Raw genomic sequence first — 22,838 nt, forward strand, 5'->3', positions numbered from 1 at the left:
GACGACTCCAACCGCTTCTAACTGCACCGCACTTATCGCCTGTGGTAGCCTTGATAAAGGACGGCCTTCTTGTGCATTTAAATAGAGTGCTGAGATCCGCGTAATCTTTTAGGGGCAGTGTGGACAATGCAACAGTTTTGCGTGCCCCAGGATCACAGCTGCCACTTACTGTGGCCCGTTAAAGCAAAGGTGGGAGGCCGTGACCAAACAAGTGCCGTGATTGTCCTAGTATCCCGGGTCGTACGAATACAAAAACCATGCCAGCAATCATGCAACGTCCCCGCCTCACCGCGTGTGTTGTTAATACCCGTTATTAAACACGCGTACTTGGAAAAAAACGCATTTGAAGAATTTTTAAAATTTCATGCACCATAGTATGTTAGGAAGCTACAGGATTTGCCTAAAACGATTTATTACACCCAAACCCAACAAGTACTGGAAACGTTGCGATTATGTTACTATATATAGTGGCTTCAGATGTTGTCTTGATGTTACCTGATGATTACAGGCAAAGAGCCGGGCAGAAAGATATTTGCATGCTGCTCAAACTGTGCGGTTTCTAAAGAGAGTTAACAGTAAAACGGTCACATTTGAAAGTTTGTAAAAAAGATAAATAGATTCAGAACTAGGCAATACGGAACCAGCAGCGGACCATGCCGGGAAGTTCTGGGTTACACTGGGTGGTGAAGTTGATGCTCGATGCGAGATGTTCACTGCACAGGCGTTTATATAACGTACGATTTAGTCGTGGGAGACGGCGTTCCGACTTTATGGGATATCATTTTCATAAATGCAAATGTCCGTCCAAAGCCAGCTTCGTGTTCCAGGCGATCGGCACATTAGAACAATAATGTACAGAAAATAGAGACAAATCAAACATTTGAAATATTCATCTCTCGTTCCAGACAGGAACAAGTATTGGCAACAGCTCAAGCATATTTTACAATTATGTATGCAACCATTAGTCAGTGCTTGCAAAAGAACAGATAATTATTTTAAAAGAGACGGTGTCAGGAGTAACATACACCATGAAGTTACAGATTTAGACGCTGGATCTAAGCCCCATTTCAAACTCGGCTTGCATTTGAGAAACAAAGAGATTCGTGCCGATTTACACACCTGAGTGGCTTTCTTGTTGCTGTTTACTGTTGGGACAAATCTCCCGCCGCGATCAATAGGCCTATGGTAAATTCACATACAAAAAAATAAAGTGTGTATAGCTATTCGGGGTGGATTAAACATGTAAAATTACTTGACATGGGCGGTCTTTTGAGATTTGTGAGTGATAATTGGAACGACTGTCAGTAATTAGTATCGATGTATAATTTATTGTTAGAGGGAACTTAATACCAGTTGTTTGTGTACAGCAGTTACAGTCATAATTATTCAATACACAAATGTGTCCATCTCAACATAAAGTACACCTCTTTGAAAGGAGATAAGTCAAGTTTTTCTCCATAAAAATGTGAAACTTTGGCAAACTGTTAATTCTTCTACTTGCTGTCAAAGTTACAATGACAATAGCTGCCGGGTCGACAAACCGTATTCCTGCTGTGTATTCACTGTTAGCTATACCAGTATCACTGGGGTAAATGCTGAATGTTGGAATTAAAATATCGGTTGTAAATTTATTTTTTTTAATGATAGGAAAATAGGGACCAATTAGCCATGAGGTTTAACCTGAATATTTGGGTCAGACTTGGATCAGATGTATATAGGTATGGTGACGGGATTGTAATGAGGATGATTTCAATAATAATAATAAAGTGGGATGGATGGATGGATAAAGGATGGAGCACAATATTTATTATAATTATTATTATTATTGAATTGACATGAATACTAATGTCCTGAACTAGATAGTGTAATTGAGCATGAACCCAAAGTTAACCAGCGACATGGATTAGTTTGCATTGTATGTTGTCATATATATGCTGTGAAGAGTTCTAGGGTAATGGGTGATGCAGTGGTTAGCACTTTTGCCTCTGGGACTTGGGCTGCTTGTGTGTGTGTGTGGAGTGAATGGTGCGATAGTGTGCCCTACAATGATGTGGTGATTCAGGGAAAGGCTCTAGCCAAACCCCCCCCCCCATGACCCTGAGTAGGACAAGTGGTTACAGGAAAGAACAGAACTGAAACAGAGGAGGGATGAAGTATTTAATCATAATTGATCTTTAGTTACCATAAGCTCTAACTCCAGAAAGACCCATATGGTTGTTAAGTGTCACGCTTAATGTCCCGCACTGACACCCAGAGCTGAAATGCAGGGATGTGGCACTGAAATCAGAGGCCTGTGCTGGATTTGTCATGCAAATGAGGGCCAGAGGGGGCCGTTTTCACTTAGGCCGGGCCCACATTCTCCGGCCCTGGGACAGTCCTACAGTCCTGCTTAGATATATCCCAGTGAAGGTCCGCTGGAGCACATACCAGAGGGACATGAACGGAATTGGGGGGGGGGGGGGGGGTTTGATTAGGGCAAAATCATTGTTACCTTTCTTTATCTGTGGTACAACCCCAAGAATGGTTGTCTAGTGGGAAGAATGTTTCTGGATTTAGGGTTTAACATAAGGAGGAAAGGCTGACCTTCATAAAGCGAGGAGATGCTAAAAGATTTGGATTGCTGCTCTTTTAAATGATTTCTTTCCACGGTCGTCTCAGAAATGGCGCCGCGCACATCCACCAGAAGCAGCATGTTCATATCCCAAGAAAGACCTTAAGCAGCCTGCACAACTTCTTATTTACTGGGCAGTTCAGTCTAAGAATGACATCAAGCTGATTTTGTTCACCAGACCGTATCCTGCATTTTAAAGAAAATTGTTTTACAGAGCCGGTGCTTTGTTTTTCTAAAAAAATAATAATAATAATAAAAAAAGAAAAAGTCATCCTCTGATACACGGACAGATTTATATTCCGGTTTGTTTAGACAGTAGGAATTTTGCATTTATGTCATTATTATTTTTCTGCCACACTTAATTCATCTTGATAGAGCAAAATCTCAGTGTTGTAGTATATAGATGGGCTGGGGGGTGGGGGGGGGGCGTAATCCTAATGTTATCTTAACCTTCTTATTCTATAAAGCAGTGTTTTCCAATCTGGTCCTCGGTGACCCACAGACAGTCCATGTTTTTGCTCTCTCCCAGCTACCTAGGAGCAGAAATGTGGACTATGGGGTAGGGAGCAAAAACATGGACCGTCCACGGATCCCTGAGGACTGAAGTGGGAAACAATGCTAAAGAGAGAAAGAACAGAGACTAGATAATGGTGGAAAACTCACCAGGAAGCCAGCCACGATCCACCAGGGTATGAAGCAAAAAAGTTCACCTTAACTAATAAGAAATTATAAATAGACTATCCTGCTGAGTCTGGGGCTCGAACCGGCGACCTTCCAATCACAGGAGCTTACAGCTCTGGAAAAAATTAAGAGACCACAGCAAAATTTTCAGTTTCACTCATTTCTCAATTTACATGTATGCGCCTGTGTAAAATATACATTTTTTTTTTTGCAAACTCTAGCCTGGCTCTTCCCTGCTTCTCATTGACGAAGGGCTTCTTCCTTGCTTTATGGGTCTTCAGTGCTGCTTCTAGGAGCCTAACAGCGCTAATTGTCCTAACAGTGCACTTCACACCACTTAATGTTTCCCATTCTTTTTGAACGTCACTTGAGGTCACCCTCCGATCCATGAGGCATTGTCGGATAAGTTGACGGTCATCTCTGGCTTTAGAAAGTCACTTCCATCCTCTGCCTTGCTGTTTTTCGTTGTTCCCAGTGTCTCCTGCTTCACTGGTGTACTGCTGTCTTAGAAATATTCAGCCTGGAAGCAACCTGCCTGACAATGTAGCCTTCTGCCAGCAGAAACAGGATTAAACCAGATCCAGATTTTTTTTAAAATATAGAGCGGTCTCATAATTTTTTCCAGAGCTGTAGGCCTGCTCTATGATCTTACAATCATGGTCACTGAAAACAAAAAGATTTATGGAGTTTCCTTTTAAGGGCAAATGCATCCAGTTGTATTATTGGACACATTAAAATTTTAGCAGGAAAAATAGTGTTCTTATATTGTTACATAAAGCATAATATCTTTCACCAAAATGAATGAAGGTCTCAATGGACAATACTTGATAAGCAACAAGAAATATAACAATAAACCTCACCAAAATGATCCAATGTGCTGTCAATGCAGTCTCATCTCTGAACTGCCCCCCCCCCCCAAAAAAAAAAAAACGAAAGAAAAACGAGTGCAGCCAAGTTACACTGGCACTCGCAGCTGTTGTAGGGTGACCATGTGGGGACATCGACCAATAAGAAACAAACAGTACATTTCCTGTTAATATTTGCACTAGACACTTTCATTTCAATACAACTTATCATGAAGCAGTTCAGGGTTAAGTGCCACCCCAGCGGTACCAAAGCAGGGACCCACATCGGACCAACAGCCCATGTCTTGAGCCAATTTGCTAACTGCTTTATCTCTATATTTTATTTAGGCGTCTTGCAGCTCAGCAGGTCTAGGGTGCTGTGCCCGTGCCCGCAAGGTTGCTGGTTCAAATCCTACACTCAGCAGAGTGATTTCACCGTTCGGCTGCTGAGTTAGGGAGGATCTTAACTCCCAGTTGCCCCAGGGACTCAAACTGCTTCCTCAAAGATGCACATCCCTTTGGATAAAAGTGTCTGTGAAATAAACAGAAATTGAGCACCACCTGAAACAGGTCTGAGGGTGCAGGGTGACTGCAGCAGGCAGCGCGCCTGGCCTGGGTGGGGGATCGGAATGTGTGGCTGTGCAGGGGCCTGCAGGATGTGTGTGGGGGGGGGGGGGGTAGTGTTGTGGGAGAGTGGGAGGAGCCGAGGAGGGAGGGGGGGCTGTTCAGCTTCCCCTGCTATGCTTGCAGGACCTACCAGCAGCCTGGGAGTCGGGGGTGGGGTCCAACATGTTCCCCCTCCCTCCCTCCGTTTCCCTTAACCCCTCCCTGCCCAAACCCCTCAACATTTGCTCAAGTTTCAAATATAATTTATCATTCAATGTACCATGATCAATGTAAAAACCCATAATAATAAGTTTATCTGCCAAACAAGTGGAATACATTGAATGCAATTTAGGTTCTTGTAAGATCTGTGTTCTGTAATGAAGTATAGTGGTAAATGTGATGCCGCTGAGGCTAAACAACATATGTACAATTTATTTATATTTATTCATTTAGCAAATCGTAATGCAAATAGAAGAATGTGATACATGTTTAAATTACATCGGCACAAGCACAGAATTAGCTACAAGATATGGGGAAACAAAAATATATGAGATGTATGAAGAGGGTGAAATGATTAAACCATATATGTTGTGTATAGTGCTGCCACATTCATCTGATAACACATTAACTGTGGACTGTAACAGTGTGACCTAATGCTTGACAGTATGTCATTCCTGCAGGTAACAGCTGTTGGGTTTCATTGTCCTATTCAGGGAAATCCATTCACACGAAGCCCCATACCCCAACCCCAACCCCTTGGACAAGGCGGGTACGGTTAGGACCTTCCATGACTGAGTGGAACATTCCTTGGTCCTTACCTGCAAAGAGGCATCCATTTTCAGCCACAAACAGAAGTTTTTCCTCTGTCTACACTCTGCAGGGGCAGCACATGAAAGGCAGACCTCCACTAATCTGTTTGTTGAAATTTCTGGGGCCAAACCTCCCGTGGAGAGTGTGAATCTTCCTTTTGCTCTGTCCTTTCACAACGGGCCCTAAACAGTTGTTCACACTGATCTGTAGACCTGTAAGATGGCCACACCTACTCCTGGTTTTACTTAATGCTAAATCACCCTCTGTGCTTTTGGGTGACAGTCTTGGCATGGTCAGTGATATCAGTTCTGGTAAAGGACAGTGTGGGGGATATGGCTCAGTCAAAGCCAACTCTGTGCCTCTGTAGGAGATGAATTTGTCCTTTGGAGAAAAACCTTCAGTCCCAAGTTTAGCATCTATGTAGTGCAAGTTGAATGACCTTGATAAATGCAGCTCTCTAATCAAAATAATCAAATTAGTAAATTATATCAAATTATTGTTTTTTTTTTTATATATTACCTTATTAAGATATGTGAGTATGTTGATTTCTTCAGTGATTCTAATTCAATCCGTCCAAATAAAGTGGAATTTGTTTTCTCTGTAAATAGTTGCTTCCCAATCCTGTTCTCCCCCACAGACCGCCGTGCTGTGGGAAGCCCCCTGACCAGACCGGAATCAGCAGTGCACCCTCTGGGACGGCCAGGCCCCTGCAGCCGGACTTTCCAGGGCCTCGCGTGAGGGAAGAGGTCTGCCGGGCCGGCTAGCAGGAGGTTGGGCGGGGGGGGGGGGGGGGGGGGGGGTCCCTCAGGGAGGCTGTGATGCAGAGCAGCATGTGGTGGAAGGAAATGACTCATGTGAGCGGAGGATTCTGCACACAACCTCCCCAAGACACAGGGAGATGGAGAATCATGGCTGTACACTCATAAGGTACAGAGATGGGAGCGGGGGGGAAGGTGACGGAGGGCAGGAGGGAGGGAGAGAGAGAGAGAGAGAGAGAGAGAGAGAGAGAAAGAATGAAATCAGAAAATATAGGAAGCTCTTATGCTTCCTAGACAGAAAGAAAGAGAATGAAAGCAAGAAAGAAAGAAAGCAGTGAGTATAGAGGAAGCTTTTTTTCTTCCTAGAAATAGAGGGAGAAAGAAAGAAAGAAACAGTGAGAAAATAGAAGCTCTTGTTCTTCCTAGAATTAAAGAAAGAAAGAAAGAAAGAAAGAAGAGGTAGCAGACAGAAAAGAGGGAGCTCTTGTTCTTCCCTAGAAAGAAAGAAAAAAAGAAAGCAGAGGAAGTAGGCAGAAAATAGAGGAAGCTCTTGTTCTTCCTAGAAATAAAGAGAGGGAAAGAAAGAAAGAAAGAAAGAAAGAAAGAAAGAAAGAAAGAAAGAAAAAGAAAGAAGCAGACAGAAAATACACGAAGCTCTCCTGGGCTGGTTTCCTTTCACCACCTCAGCGATAGCTCCAAATGCAGCTGCAGCATCCTCATCTAACTTCCAACCCCCCGCTCTCCTGGGAGAGCCCCCTCTGTTGGTCCCCTACCTCTGGTGGCCCCCTGCCTCTAGTGGTCATCTGCCTCTGGTGGCCCCCTGCCTCTGGTGGCCCCCTGCTTCTGGTGGTCCCCTTCCTCTGATGGTCTCATAAAGCTCAAACCTTCAACCTCTGCATCAGATGGGTGTTATGTGCTTGGGGTCACAGAGCCTTGAGTTATGCTCGTTGAAGAATTAGCAATGCTCCTTTTGATTTAAACAAAGCCTTGAGATGAACCAGATGGAACCGGCTGCTATCATGCTGATTTGTAGTGTAGTAGCGGCTTATGAAGGTGCTTTAATCGGATATGAATTTCACCCCAGAAATTTTGTTCTTTGAGTTACTGTTTTAACTATGCAGGGTGTCAGTTTTTAGCTACGTTTACTTGCTTAGCTGAGACCAAACTGCCTTAAAGTCATTCACAAAACTGGATTTTTAATTTTAACAATTTAGGTTGTACCAGAAACTTTTGAGTTATGAGTCCAGCCGGCTGTCCTTTAAAAGCATTATCATGTATCATGAGACGTACCACTGGGATGTAAAACCAGGACCTGTTTCTGAGGAATGTGCTTTATCCAGCTAACCCACAGTAGCTGCTGACAGTCTGAGAAGCTTCCCAGAAGTGGCCAATGCCTTTCTTCTCCATGTTCTCAAAGCCTCCTCACCTTGTTATAAAGATGCATTGCAGACACATGTAGTCCTGGTGGTCTTTTCCGTCACCGTCACTACTAAAGAGTGCTTGAGCTCCAACGAGTGTGATCAGTGTGGGATAGGAGTGGGAGAATGTCTGGGTCTATAACTTTGCCTGGTGGCCTTCAGGTGTCCTCTGAGAATCCTCTGCCACTTGGTGTCGCCATTCTCCCCGTTTTGCCTGAAAAGTTTAGGGGAGATCTGAGGTCTAGTTAACCCTTAATGTGCTGGATCATACAGACACTTTGGGCACTTGCTAATTTAACCCAGTGAGAACCAATAAAATAACCAAGTGGACAACACACAATTTTCCTATCCACTGTCAGTTTCAAAGGCCGTATAAGGTGCCATCTTATGAAGGGACACTGACCTAGCAAACCACCAGTCCCTGCACACCCCCACTCCAAGGGCATAGGTTTAATTTCAACTTCGGTATGGACCAAATCAGCCTCGCACCCCTAAACACACGGCACTCCCACAATATTGGTAGGGACATTGCGCTACCATCCATACCCAAATCTATGCTCTAACCACAGTTCCACCCACACCCGTCGGTTCAGCCAATTAATGGGAAAATAGCTTGTCAGCTGGCAAACAGGACTGTCAGACAACATAAATATGACGGTTGACTCGTAATCCACCAAGAAAGTCCCAATTAGTCATACAATGTTATAACCGTACCGAAAAATAAACATACACATACAATAGTACTCACATTTCAGTATCAGCTGTGAGTATGACTTAATAAATTCACTAAAATATAAGAAAATGAATTTGTAACAGTACTATTAGGCTATATATAAGCATAATATAGCTTTCCGAAATTAAACTGGCTTCCCTGAAAATGACACGCAAATAAAGCCTTTCTTTAGACAAGGTTGTCTTTTGTGTGTCAAAAGCTCCCTCTAGCGTAGACACGAGTAACTTAATTTCGCGTCTTCACGTTTGGTGGATGCTCATACTGACCTGAATTTTATTTGTTAATAATAAGTGAAGATTTTAACGGCTATACTCTTGGAATATCCACGTAGCCCGTGTAAACCTCAAGGACGTAAAGCAAGTATTGAATTGTTTTTCCTCCTGATACCTTAAACAAAATCGCTGGGCATCACCACTAGTGGTCTGAGGGTTTCTGCGTGTGCGCACTCAGGCTCACACATGCATACTGACACACGCAGAAAAATCCAGAAAAACTAAATACATTTCTGAATCGGATCACGCCACAGCATCTGCCTAATGTAATGTAAGTTTGCAGATGCAAATGTCATTGCTGCCTCAAACAATGTATGTCACAGAATTTATAGGGTGCTTATATTGTCATTTATAAGTAACATTTACAAAATGTATGTTTGGTTGTTTACTTGTTTGGCAGGTGCCTTTGTCGAAAGCACGCAGATTACAAGCATGCAGTAGCCAAGCAGCCAACGTGACCTATATGAGCAGTGTGAACTTCCAGTGGATGACCAGCAGCAAATGCTGTGGAATAAAGAGCTTACAATAAATTGACAAAAGACAAAACGTTAGAGGTTTTCAACCAGAAAAAAACACACTAGATGGATAAAATATAAAGAGAGGACGGTGTTTGGATGAGCTAGTTGAGGTGTCATCGATCAAGATGTGGCTTCGGGCGTTTCTAAAAGAAAACAGCTGGGTTGTGGAAGGAAAGAGACGGTTAGGGCTCCATATTCTGTGATTGTTTATCTACATATGGTCTACGCTCTACAGCATCAACCAACACCTTAAAGTCTTCCTAAAGCAGATTGGGAACATCCACTTCAAACCAGTCCCGTGCTGTTTGGATCTCCACACTAGTACGCAGCTGTTCTATATATTGTAGCAAGCATATAACTAAATCGCAAGTTAATCATTCAACTAGATTTTGAAAACTATACATCCATTATTCAGTCGGCTGGCTGGCGCGAGATTTTCAATTCGAGACAAGTCTGCACATACATGCACACACATTTACCAGTATGAAACGGTTTTATATTTACATTGTAAATACTCTGTAGGGTTTGCAAACTACCCCAACACTTTTGATGTAGCTAATTGTAGGTTTATAATGCAATAATATGAACTTGCCGTACGATTTATTGTGTGAGCCCGAGTTTGAAAGCGTGAGTGTCACCAGATGCGTGTGAGCTGAAAACGCTGCATGAACACCCATAATTGTAAGCACGTGTCTATATTTTGTTTCTGAACAAAATAAAGCAGATATGAATGACGCGTATGAGCTTTGAACAAGTCCATCCAGTTCTTTCGTTTAATAAGTAATGTTGGGAGTGACATTTTAAACCATTTCCTACAGTGGTAATAAAACCTGATTTAGTGGCCGGTGGCTGGGCCAGGAGCACAGTTTGGAACTGGTTACGGAGTGCGTGTGCGTGTCTCGCGGGACGCCGCCTTTCCTCCAGTGCCGTAGAGGGGCACGCGCGCCGGTCGAGCGGATAACAGGCTAACGGCTAACAGACTAAGGGCCATGGCAGCGGTGCTCTCTTAAAGGAAGGGGGCGTCTCCCCCTGAAACCCTTTGGACTCTGGTCGGTGGTCCCACGAAGCCCCGACCGCTCCGGAGGGCGTTCCTGCTTGCATTATGCTGAGTTTGCTGACCAGGACGATGGTAAGTACACCTGCTAGCCCGTCGGCTAACTATGTAAAATGCTAACTTCCCCCAGTAACAGCAATGGCGCTCAACGGGCTGCCGCGGCATTCGCACTTTCTGCCGATAAAACCGTTAATAATAAATACACCGTGTAGTTAATAGCTTAGAAACAGGCTTTAGTCGGACAGCTGCCTTCCAGCTAGTGCGCTAAGGTCTGACAGCCAGTCTGAGATTATCGTCGTGTTATCCAACATCCTGCCTTTATTGTAAAGTTATCTTACTACAAGGGTAATATTTAATGCTAACTACACCCGATTTCTGTTGATATATATTTTATAACTATAAGGAACATTTTAAAGTCCAATTTAAACTGCACAGCAGGACAGTACTTTATACTATTACTTTAACGGCCATATTAGACAGGAATTTCATAGACAGTCAAACGTAGCTTGGCCCCATGGGTAAGTGGAGCTTACTATACAAATAATTGTTTTAATAAGAACGGTTGGACGTGGAGCAGACTATAAATGACTTACTTTGTGTCAATCCCAGACTACACTGCACTACAAGCCATGTCCAGGTGGGGGCAGCAGCTCTCAGTGCCACCTTTAATCAAATTTATTCGTCCAGATCAGGTTAAATTATTAGGGGATGCTGTATCATAATTGTGTCATTGCATGATAGTTGCAATTGGATATAAATTGTGTGAGTCCTCTCAAAAGAACTTCAGATCATCTGAGACATCCTGGCTGGAGTTAGTACTACCACTTGTACTACGATTTTCCTAAGATTCCATCCTTGAAATTGTGGCTGTTCAGGTTGTAGTTACACTGGCTTGTTATAATTAATCCAGACCTGTTAGTTGGGTCATCTGCTTATTGCATACTGGTACTAATTTCTGTGGAAATGGTTGTAAATGTTTGCATTACAAACATCCGAGTTTCATCTTATAACTATATTCAAGTTATTTTGCACTGTAAAATGGCTTTGGGATTTCCTTGATGAGTGTGTTTGTTACATTTTGGCCAGTTTGGCCATCTACTTTACCAGTGCTCGAATATTATGGTGTTTTCCAGGTGAAGCAGAGCAAAAAGCCGTGTTACTTGGTGCGGCCCATCTGGCCGACTAAGGTCTCCGGCAGGTACCTGGCCCACCAGCAGGGTCTGCCAAAACTCCCGGTGCCGCCCCTCAAGCAGACGTTTGAGCACTACCTGACTGTGCTGGAGCCCATCGTCAGCGAGCAGGAGCTGCTGCACACCCGCAAACTCGTGGCGGAGTTTGTGAGCCCGGGTGGTGTGGGGGAGAGACTCCAGAAGGGGCTGGAGCAGAGGGCCCGAAAGATGGAGAACTGGGTATGTGCATGGTGGGGGCTTCTGAGGCTGGCTACCAGGAACACTCATGCTCTTGGCATTGCTTAAGTATATGTTGGTGCTGCATAACATTTTCTTGTATAAATCCTAGAACTTTTTCCCTGAAGCTGTTTGGTTAGAGCCCTTTGATTTATTTGTCAAAACTCTGGGTCTTTAAATGCTATGACGCCTGCTGCCACTGCAGGGCACAGCCAGTGTGTACTTTTCCAAGGGCCTGCAAACATTGAATTTGCTCTTTAATCCACTTCAACCAGTGCCTGCTTTCATTTTGGGAAGTCTGTAGAATTTGCCTAATATCTAGCACTAATTCCTGTAAAACACATTCTGTGAACTGTGTTATGTAAACATAGGTTTTGGGTCCGACCTGTTTTACTGATTACATAATTACCTGGTTTGTGTCTGGTGTATTTAAATATGACAGTTGTTTCTGGATCTTGCTAGAAATTTACATTAATGATGTTTTACATTTTATTTTCTGAACGCTTTTATCCAAAGCGACATACATTTTTGAGAAAGCAGGGTCAGACATTCCCTGGAGCCATTGGTGCTTAAGGGCACAATGTCCCCTATATTTTTGATAACATTAAATATGTGAATTATATAAATATGAGAATTACGTAAAGCAGGGAATGCTCTGGGCTAAAGAAATGTATTTTTTGGCAGTACTTGCTTTGACTGTACTTTTTCCTGTAGCACCATGAAATATTTGCAACATGTCCTATTGCACGTACTCTGATTAAAATGCACTAATCTATTTTTGACTAGGACTGACTCGTACACTTTGCGAGGTGATCCTGTTTACAAAGTGTACTTTCCCTTGAAAGAAAATGGATGTTTTCCCTGTCTGTGCGGGTATGCTGGTTGATATATAGAAATGCCTGGGCCTATAGCCAAGGCCAATATACCTGCCCCTGAACAGACCAAAAACAAATGCCCCTTCTTATCCCTCTTTTTCTGCAGCTTGCTGATTGGTGGCTGCACACTGCCTACCTGGACTATCGGATGCCTGTGGTGGTCCACTCAAGCCCTGGGGTGGTCCTTCCCCGCATGGACTTTAATGATGGGCAGGGGCAGATGAGGTGATCGCCCCCTGGTGGAGGCTTTGAATGAGTATCTGTCATATTGCCATCTAACCATCAGTCATAGCTGTTCTCTGCATCTTAATGAATGACAGTGAAACTGTAACCACAGTGCATAGAAATATAAATAGATGAATGTAATTTCTACCCATCTACTGTGCTAATTTTACAGGTGAATTTTAACATGCATTTAATTGCTGAAACCAAAAGCTTCTTTGCTTTTAATTTCAAATTTAGTCACTATAAGATGAGTTGGAGATTTCTGTAAATTCAACATTTATTGTAAGGTGGTAGTGATATTTAGTGTCACCTTCATATCACTGAATTATTGTTTTGCTACTCTGGGCATTTTAAGCATGGATTGATTCTTTTTTTGTGTGTGATTGCATGACTGTAAAGATGAACTAAGTGCTATTTGGTTTTGTTAAATCTTTCTTTTCAGATTTGCTGCTAAGTTGATCGCAGGGGTTTTGGATTTTAAGACCATGATTGACAAGTGAGTATAATGTCTGTTCTGTCTCCATGGCGTCAGCTTATGTGTTGCTGGGAGTTCTTGCTACATCTGGAGAGTTGCTTGATTACAGTCACTGTCTTGTGTGCGTATGTATAGAAATGGTGAGCCTTTGTCCTCCTTTTAGTTAAACCAAATCTGTCTTGAGTGTCTTTGTAACTTTTGATTAGAGTGTCAGTTGTGTTGCCCTGTAGAACGGGCTGTTCAGATCTCATTTCGTCAGGGGGAGGGGTCACAGTCTCACATGCCTTGTTACCAGCATTTCAGATTGCCTGGTCTAGCCACAAAAATGCCTTCATGTTTTCGGCCTAGGAAGTCAAGCATGGTTTTATGAAGATGAAGGTCTTTCACACATGATCTGAAATGTGACTGTATTTAGTGTCGTTCTTTCTTTCTGAGTGCTTCATTGAGGTAGAGTCATCTGCAGTGGGGCAGTGATATGTTTTGTTTACTCCAGTTGGTTCCATGTTGGTGCAGAAACTCACTTTGGCAGGCTTGCCCTGGTTGAAATTGTACTAACTGCTTCCCCACTCCAGTGAAACCCTACCTGTGGAGTACCTGGGGGGCAGCCCGCTCTGCATGAATCAGTACTACCAGATCCTCTCTTCCTGCCGTATCCCCGGACTCAAGAAGGACTCTGTGGTCAACTACGCCCGTAGCAAGAGGGCGCCCACATTCATCACGGTGGTGCACAACTACCAGGTATTTTTTGTGGGAGGCTGTTGCCTCAAACATAAACCTTGAGTAGAACAACAAATATTTTAAATAATTTGCTTTACTCTTCTATTCTGAAACCAAACTGTAAGAATATAGGTGTGCTTAGTTAGTGGGAGATTAATGGGCAAATTACTAGCTAACAAACTAACAGGAGATTAATGTCACCTAGTGGCCATTAGTGGAATTTCTGATAATCCAGTGACAGATGTTACGCATCATCAGTGTCTAAAACAAACATGTTTATATTCTTTAAATGGTTTACCAGACTGAACGCCGTGAGGGGTAACATAGATGGTAGATGGAGCAATGGAACCTGACCTGATTCACCCAGAAATAATATTCTGGTGTTTAAAAATGTGAAAATTGTCCTCACGTGGCCTACAGTTCTTTGTGCTGGACGTATACAACAGCGATGGCACCCCACTGACAGCAGACCAGCTGTACATGCAGCTAGAGAAAATGTGGAACTCATCCCTGCAGACCAACAAGGAGCCTGTGGGCATCCTGACCTCGCAGCATCGCAACACCTGGGCCAAGGCCTACAGCAACCTCCTCAAAGGTGGGTGACAGTCTGGGGGCGGGGCCTGAAATTAAGAAATGGGAGGGCTAGTATTTTTTTTTTTCTGAAATCTTTTGTTAATTATTTCAGGGTTCCCGCGGGGTCTTAAAAAGTCTAAAATTCAGAAAGTTAAATTTAAGGCCTTAAAATGTCTTTAAAATGCCCAGATTTTCATCCTAGGTCTTAAATTTAATTTACCCATGTCTTAAAATTCTTACCTCCGTTCATTCCCAAAAAGCGTTGTCCGCAGAAAATAAAATAGAAAAACACTGTAAAACTAATCCGTTGGTTGTGTTTTCTGGTCTGCACCGGTGTCTGCATGGTAATAAAACTACAAATCCCATTGCGTGATCACTGCGGCTAGGCAAGCAAACAGTTTGAGAAGGGTCTGGCTGCAGAACGTGCACTCCCAGTCACTGATGTCAGGTGCACGCTCAGCCACAACAGGAAGTGCAGGGGAATCAAGCGCTAACTTAGTTCTTGAGGCCAATGTGAATGGTATGTTGTTTTATTATTTGTATTACTGAATGATATAGTTACAGGTTTATTTCATGCCATACATTATTGCAATGTAAATGTTTTGATGTAGTGCGTTAGTAACTTTTTTTCTCTAAGGACTGGAGTGAATTTTTTCAGTCTAAAGGCAACTATACTAGCCGGTTGGCTCACGTTGTCTTATCATAGAGTAAACACATTTCTACTTTTACAGAGCTTTTCATGGAGTTACCTTGTGAATGTCTTAGTTTCCAGCATATAGTTTTTAGTTGTTCGAGTGGTCTTGAGGAGAACGTTTCTCGGTCTCCTTATGATAAGGCAAGGCAAGTTTTTATCATCATACACTGGGGTTATTTAATGTGCTTTATAAAAATAAGATTTTAAAAAGTTAAACCAAGACAAAAAAAAAGCAAAATAGAGATGATAAACAAAACTTATTTGAATAAAAATTGCTTAGAAAATCTAAAAAATCTGATTAAAAGTGCAGAATGTCCTGCCCTGCTCGTCCGCTCCTCCCGTGTGCCACGCCCCCTCGTTAACTCCGTGTGGATTCCCTGTGTTTATCAGCTGTTTCCAGTTGTTTTCATTAGTCTAATATGTTTAAGTCTGCGTTAGGTATGTTTTCCCCAGTCCGGTCATTGACGTCCATCTAATTGCACTTCTTCGATGTTCCTGTTTTGTCTCCCTTCTAATAAACCCTCGTTCACGCGATCTCAGGGCATCTGTGCTGCTTCTCCTCCGAAAGGCGTAACTCAGTAAACATACAGCTAAAAATCAGACAGTTAGAGGTTTTAAATTATATCACAATGTTTTTATTGGTTTCTTTTGTTTAGTTTTTTTAGGCTGGTATCTCTTATCTGAAAAAAATAAACATTTGATTCCTGATATCCAATTTATTTAATGTCCAATGTTTTTTTTTTTTCCATCCAGCTTTTATTAAACACAGTTTGGTACCTCATGGCATATGTAAGGTGTATTACATATTACAGTTCTGATATATACGATTATTAATAACACAGAATTGCAATTGTAGATTATGTATATGGTCTTTATATATTGCGGATTTTCACCTATCGCTGATGGGTCTGGATCCCCCGCCTATTGCGGAAGCTACGTTCCAGACCCATCAGCAATAGGTTAAAATCCATATACATAAATTTTTTTATAGTTTAAGCCTTAAAATACCACTCCCACATGCTATGAACACGTGAACTTATTAAAACGCACTTTGTAAACACTAAACACACATGATATGTGGATGTTGGGCAAAGGATATGAGGGACATAAAATATGAGAATTTCTGGTATAATTCGAATGTTTCTAGTAATGCATCGTGTTGGTCTTAAGTTTTACTCATAATGGTCTTAAAAGGTCTTCCTGAAACCTGCAAGAACCCTGGTATTTACATCGTTGTCGTATTAAAATGACCTTCATCATCCAGACAAGACAAACAAGGAGTCGGTGCATGCCATCCAGAAGAGCATCTTCACAGTGTGCCTGGACGCACCAATGCCGCGCGTGTCAGACGAGATGTACCGCAGTCGTGCGGCCCTGCAGATGCTGCACGGTGGCGGAAGCCGCCGGAACAGTGGGAACCGCTGGTTCGACAAGACCCTTCAGGTGAGGGGGTCTGACCCCCATTGCGTTTGCTCAGTCTGAGGTAGCCGCTTTGACTGCTTCCACATTGATATGATTCGCTTTTGTCGTCACCTGACTTGGTTTTCTGTCTGCAGTTCATCATTGGAGAGGATGGGTCATGTGGTCTGATCTATGAGCACGCCCCTGCCGAAGGCCCGCCCATCGTTTCCCTGGTGGACCATGTAGTTGAATACATGTGAGCAGGAAGTTGTCAGAGCGCTTGCTGTTTGTTTTATCGGCAGAATGAATGGCTAATCAGAGCGCAGAGTAACTCATTTTGCCCGTAGTCCTTGTAATACGTGTATCAGTGACATTAACATTGGATTATTTAATCTCTATAGATTAAATAATCTATAGATAATAATCTATAGATTAAATAATAATTAAATAATCTTTAATCTCTATAGCCTTACACACAGTACAGTGTGGTGTCACAGTGTTTGAATGTTGTGTTTTTCAGGAGGAAGACGGACATGGTACGGTCGCCCATGGTGCCCCTGTCCATGCCCCGCAAGCTGCGATTCAACATCACTCCAGAGATCAAAGCAGACATCGAGAAAGCCAAGCAGAACATGAACATGTGGGGGCACCAGAAATCCTGTTTGCTTAGCACCTTGCATGTGTCTGTAATCTGAAGGTGTTTGTATAAAAGGACATTAACAGGGGTTGGAAAGTCCCTCCGTTTTGCACAGTAACCCGATCATCTGCAATTCCAATGCTGGCCTGTAGGTGGGATCTGTGAAGCGTGTTTTCCCACAGTTTTTCCGCAGATCCTGTTGTTTACTTGTATTTGATTCATGGTGTCCCTCCTACTTTCAGGACAGCCTGGGTTTTGAGTGGTATTGTGCGCCTGGGGGTTAACTGTTCCTTCTCCCGCTGCGTGTCCCTCAGAATGGTGCAGGATCTGGATATGAAGGTCCTCGTGTTCCCGCACTTTGGGAAGAACATCCCAAAATCTCACAAGATGAGTCCCGACGCCTTCATACAGGTGGCGCTGCAACTGGCTTACTTCAGGTGCGTCCTGCCGGCTGCCGGAACCTTCGCTTTCAGCCCCGATGCAGCTCCTTTAGACCGTCGTCTCTGCATGTATCACTTTACACCAGTGCAGGGCCCCCCTTTCCTAGATAGGAACATTATTGAGCCCCCCCCATTCAAATTACACAGCTCAGATTCAAACTTTATTTGAAATACAACTCCCTTTTCTAAGCGAAACAAATGCAATTACAAAATACAAATGGTGCAATTTCACCATTGTGGGAGAAAAAAGAGCAATCAATTAAAAATAAAAGTCCAGCATAAGTTTGAAATTATGCAAATGCAGATTTAACATTCCTGTTAATATTCATCGGCGTACACAAATTAAAGTTTGTCTTATGATTACCGCATTTTGTATTTAATGATAACCGCAGGTTTCAGCCTATACTATAGCACAAAACAATACTAAATCATACCCATTAATTGATAGTCTCCCTGCACTTCATGTAGAAAATTTTTAAACCTCGTTTTTCATAATATGGTTAGATTTTTTTTGTCCGGCGCTGCAAAACGTCGTCATGTGTCACCATGTCACATGGTACAAAAACCTTGCAAGAGCAGGACGACTTAAGACAGATGGTACAGCACCTCTCAGCCGGCTGAACAAACTGGAACAGCCTCCGTGACGACACAACTTTGCCCTTATTAGCTGAAGAACGTGACGTTTGTATGACGTTTGTATCCCAGGAAGTTCCGATGTGTAATCTGCTATTTCTCCCCGAATATCACGTAAAGCAGTGAGAACTGGTTTTCAGTTAATTTACCTGGTAAAATAAAGTTTAAATAAATTACATAAATGCTTTAATAGTACATGTAAGTTAGTGGTTTATTTATTGTTAGTTACTGTAATGTTACGCTGCTTTATTTGTTTAATCGTCCAGTCTGTGAAGAGATTATTTTAGGGTGGCACATGCCCTTGAGGCTATCCCATTGGTGCTCCCGTCCGCAATACATCTACGCCCCCCAGTTTGGGAACCACTGCTTTATACATTATGCTCATTTTTAATTAATAGGTTAATTGCTTTTGGTCTCTTTGTTCTTTTCATTGTTTTGAAGACTTATGCCTTAAAACCTTACACCTTTTTTCTTGAAAATTCTGAACAATAACTGAAGCCCAGTTCCAGAGTGGTTTACATGCAACATGTTTGTTAGTTAACTGGATGAAAAGTTAATTAGTTTTTAGGTAATCAGCTTAGCATCAGCAGAGATGTAAATATGGTGAAGGGTTGGTGGTTTTGTTCTCGGGGCTGATTGTGGTTTCTGTGACCCCCCTGTCCCCTCTTGTCATACTTCAGGATGTACCGCCGCTGCTGTTCCACGTATGAGAGTGCCTCCCTGAGGATGTTCAGACTGGGTCGTACAGACACCATCCGTTCAGCCTCTATCGACTCGCTCGACTTCGCACGCGCCATGGATGACTCCGCCAAGCTGGTCAGTCCTCAGCAGCAGTTCTTGTTGGTTTCTCGTCTCCTTACCCTTACTGCCCAGGTCTCGATTTCATGTCCACCTGTGTTAACAGAACACAGAGAAGGTGGCCCTGATGGAGAAGGCTGTGAAGGCCCACAGAACCTACACTGACATGGTGAGTCCAGTGCTGTTCTAGGTGCAACGTGGTGCATAGTGGTTAAATGCCTGGATCAGTCACCGGAAGGTTGTGGATTTACGTCCCGGTGGTGGTATTTTCTCTAGTAACCTTTAGCACGGCACATCATATGAGTTTCCTCAGTGTTAATATTCTTCTGTACCATTATAGGGTTACACAGTGGCTCAGTGGGTTGTAATATAGCTTCAAACTCCAGGGTTTGGCTGTGATAGCTGGCCCCTGCTCAGTTTACATATGAGACGTGACGCCCAAAGGTTAGTAATCTGTACAAACTCGGCGTATCCTTATGTTTATTAAATGTGTCGAACTTTAAACTGCAAAAAGTACCGCCTCACTACTGACGTCTTTTCGCCTCGTTTATCCACAGTATCTCCTCTTTTAAAGGATGTTGTGGCTGCTGAGCTGTTCCTTTTTTCACCACCATTTCAATGCTTATCCCTTCCATGATTTACCAAAACGGTAGTATGTGGCGTGCTCTGCTAACGGAGTTTAATAAACATAAGAATGCGCCAAAATTATACAGATTACTAACTTTTGGGCATTACAATATGCCTCTCATTAATATTTTAGGTGTACTACCAATCTTTTTACCAAATTATGGGCGTAAGTAAACATCCAAATAGTACTGAAAAGTCGGCGTTGAGCAAAATGTTTGCGCCCGTCATCTAAAGTCCTGGTGATTATTGCACATGCGCCATATTATTGCCGTTATATCGGGATGTGATATCATGAAGCCATAGTTTCCTCCCACAGTCACTCAGTTGGCACCTAATTGCTAATGGACTGGTTTCCTGTCAGAGTCTACATCCGCTTCCTTATGCCCCAGACTGACTGTGAACCTGTGCTGGATAAGGGGCCATGGATGGGTGGATGTCCAGTTAAATGCTAAATGAGTGACTTTGTCACGCCATTGGCCAAGAGTTAGGGATCTATGTTTTGGTTTCTTCTCCCTTGCAGGCAATCCGCGGTCAGGCCATAGATCGGCATCTCCTGGGCCTCAGGCTCCAAGCCCATGATGACTTGATATCCATACCCAAGGTCTTCATGGACACCTCCTATGCTGTGGCCATGCACTACAATCTCTCCACCAGTCAGGTAGGCTGTAATCCTCGGGGTAACATGTCCAAAAATGGTACATTCATCTCCAACCATTGACTGAGTCTGAGGAATGCATTCAGTTCCTCTGACTGGCCTGAAATGGCGTCCTCAGCAAAATTCCATAAAATATTTTCTGTTGTTTAGATTTACTCTGGTCAGAATTTATACCTGTAGTCACTTTTCCCTGATATAATAATGGAACACCAGTAATAAAATCATGTATGTAATTTTTTATTGCATTTAATATGCTCTGAACATGTGAGTATATCATCCTCACAGCCTTTTCACAGAACCAAAGACTCGTGGGTTAATAAATAGTAACAATACAGGAAGGCTGTTTCAGAAGGTTGACAGAGATGGACCGTCAGTTTTTGAGTGGAATAGCCCTTAACGAAGACAGAACAGGCTTGTTGCTTAGCAACGCATGGATATTCCTGACGCACTCTGTGCTCCCTCTTAAGGTACCGGCCAAGACAGACTGCGTGATGTGCTTCGGGCCAGTGGTGCCGGACGGCTACGGCGTCTGCTACAACCCCATGGAGGACCACATCAACTTCTCTGTGTCAGCTTTCAATAGCTGTGCAGAGACCAATGCCACAGAGCTGGCACACGGCCTGGAGGGGGCGCTGCTGGACATGAAGGTCCTGCTGGAGCAGACGCCTAAGGCCAGGCTGTGATAGTGGATGCTTTGCCACAGACAGCAGCCAGGGGGCAGCAGGGTCACCTTTTGCATTTAGCTGGAATGGACAGGTGTGTGTGTGGAGGGAAAACTTAATACCTTCCAGAAATGAGTGAATGGAGAACAATTTAATTAAAATGATCCTGGATGCTTATAAGTGCCGTCTTACAGCTACTTATATGACAGCTGCTGTTGGACAGTGGGACTGCAACACGAACAGCATTGATGACCTTGGGGGTTTGGAGAGCTGCTGACGGGAGAGTTTGCTGTGTATGAACATGACCCTCCTTAATCACCCCATTTGGTGACAAAGGGCTTGGCTATTTTTACTTTGGATGTTTTATGAAAACACTAATAAGGCAAAAAAAAAAACTAAATATCTTCATATCACTTGATGCTTCTTGCAAAACAATAATTTGTGTCTCCTTGCCTGGTGCCCTATGATGGACTGGCATCCATTTCAGGGTGCCCCTTGCCTGGTGCCCTTTGGTAGACTGGCATCCATGTCAGGGTGCCCCCTGCTTGGTGCCCTTTGGTAGACTGGCATCCATATCTGCCCATCCAGTCTCATCATGACCCAGTGAGGGATAAACTGTATGGAACATGAATGCATTACTATTTCACCTCTGAGATTAGGACGTAGAAAGAGCTGCCGTTTTGTATTTTACATGTTTCTGAGCCTTTTTTAAGCATGACATCTGGGCATAATCATGTTCTCAAGCACTTACTTTCTGCCTTTACAGTGTCCATCATTCCAGTAAAATGTTAGTGATCTTAAAATGACATAAGCTGTCATCGAGTTCGAAGTCTAAGAGTTTACTCAGTCCACTTTTTATTTCCACTCTGATTCTGGTTAGATTTGATTCTGATTCTGGCACAGAGATTTATTGGCATCTGATTTTTCCACCTGACATACATCCTATTATGGATGAGTGACAGTATGCACTGTAGGCTCTCTTTGTATAATGTTACTTTTCTCTGTCTTTGAGCCATGTCTGTTGTCATTGACATGCTGATAAAGCTGAGAATGGGACTGCAGTAACTAATTGAACCCAGTTTAATAAGATTAAACATGTGGGTGATTGAGAGCATGGATGCATCCTGATTCGCATACTTTCGGGTATGACTATTACATGTTTACCCCAATGGAGAATTAAAATATTTGATTCAGGTCCTGTATGCATTTTGCACATTGTCACGTGTGCCAGTTTGTTTTAAACTGCAATATGGTCTTATGTTTGATTTCCTTTAATTAACTTAGAAAACTTCTACTTTTAGTGTTTTTTTTTTTAATAATGTCATATTTTGAAAATGTAATATTTGATTCGAGCACATAAACATCTTTGATTACTCTTGTGCCTTGTATATATGTGAATGAATATGATCTAAGTGGTATTCTGTGGACAGCATTTCAATAAAATAAAGATTAAAAATCAGATCTAGTTGGATTCAGGGGGGTTAATCTATGCATAATATATTTAATATATTAAATAGGCAGATTCTGCTTCTTTCTGGATGATTTGTACAAGGACCTTGGCTATTATAGCCCTATCTTATTAAGACTATTATTATTTTAGAAGATGGAGCTTGATGGATAGCCCCGAGGGAGTTTCTGTTAACCAGCAGCGCTACAATTACAGCACTGTGTTTTCTGTACTGTCAGTCTTCTTCAGTGAGATGTTCAGGAAAGA

At 42.8% G+C, this 22,838-nt stretch overlaps 1 protein-coding gene across 2 annotated transcripts; it reads left to right on the forward strand.

The window, feature by feature from the left end:
• The first annotated feature begins 10,069 nt into the window (after nucleotides 1–10,069).
• On the forward strand, nucleotides 10,070–22,583 carry LOC111836999 (carnitine O-acetyltransferase-like). 2 transcript variants are annotated; one of them, XM_023798727.2, is made up of 14 exons: nucleotides 10,070–10,381; nucleotides 11,440–11,715; nucleotides 12,694–12,812; nucleotides 13,255–13,308; nucleotides 13,860–14,025; nucleotides 14,425–14,599; nucleotides 16,536–16,714; nucleotides 16,828–16,928; nucleotides 17,193–17,312; nucleotides 17,624–17,746; nucleotides 19,063–19,198; nucleotides 19,287–19,349; nucleotides 20,328–20,465; nucleotides 20,930–22,583. In XM_023798727.2, exons 1-14 carry the CDS (start codon nucleotides 10,355–10,357, stop codon nucleotides 21,143–21,145), a joined length of 1,893 nt encoding a protein of 630 aa, XP_023654495.1. In that variant the 5' UTR covers nucleotides 10,070–10,354; the 3' UTR covers nucleotides 21,146–22,583. The 2 variants fall into 2 exon arrangements, with proteins under 2 accessions (XP_023654495.1, XP_023654496.1); XM_023798728.2 differs by lacking the exons at nucleotides 10,070–10,381; nucleotides 11,440–11,715 and adding an exon at nucleotides 12,205–12,585.
• Nucleotides 22,584–22,838: the final 255 nt, after the last annotated feature.

This window comes from Paramormyrops kingsleyae, chromosome 7, assembly GCF_048594095.1.
Source record: "Paramormyrops kingsleyae isolate MSU_618 chromosome 7, PKINGS_0.4, whole genome shotgun sequence".
NCBI lineage: Eukaryota > Metazoa > Chordata > Actinopteri > Osteoglossiformes > Mormyridae > Paramormyrops > Paramormyrops kingsleyae.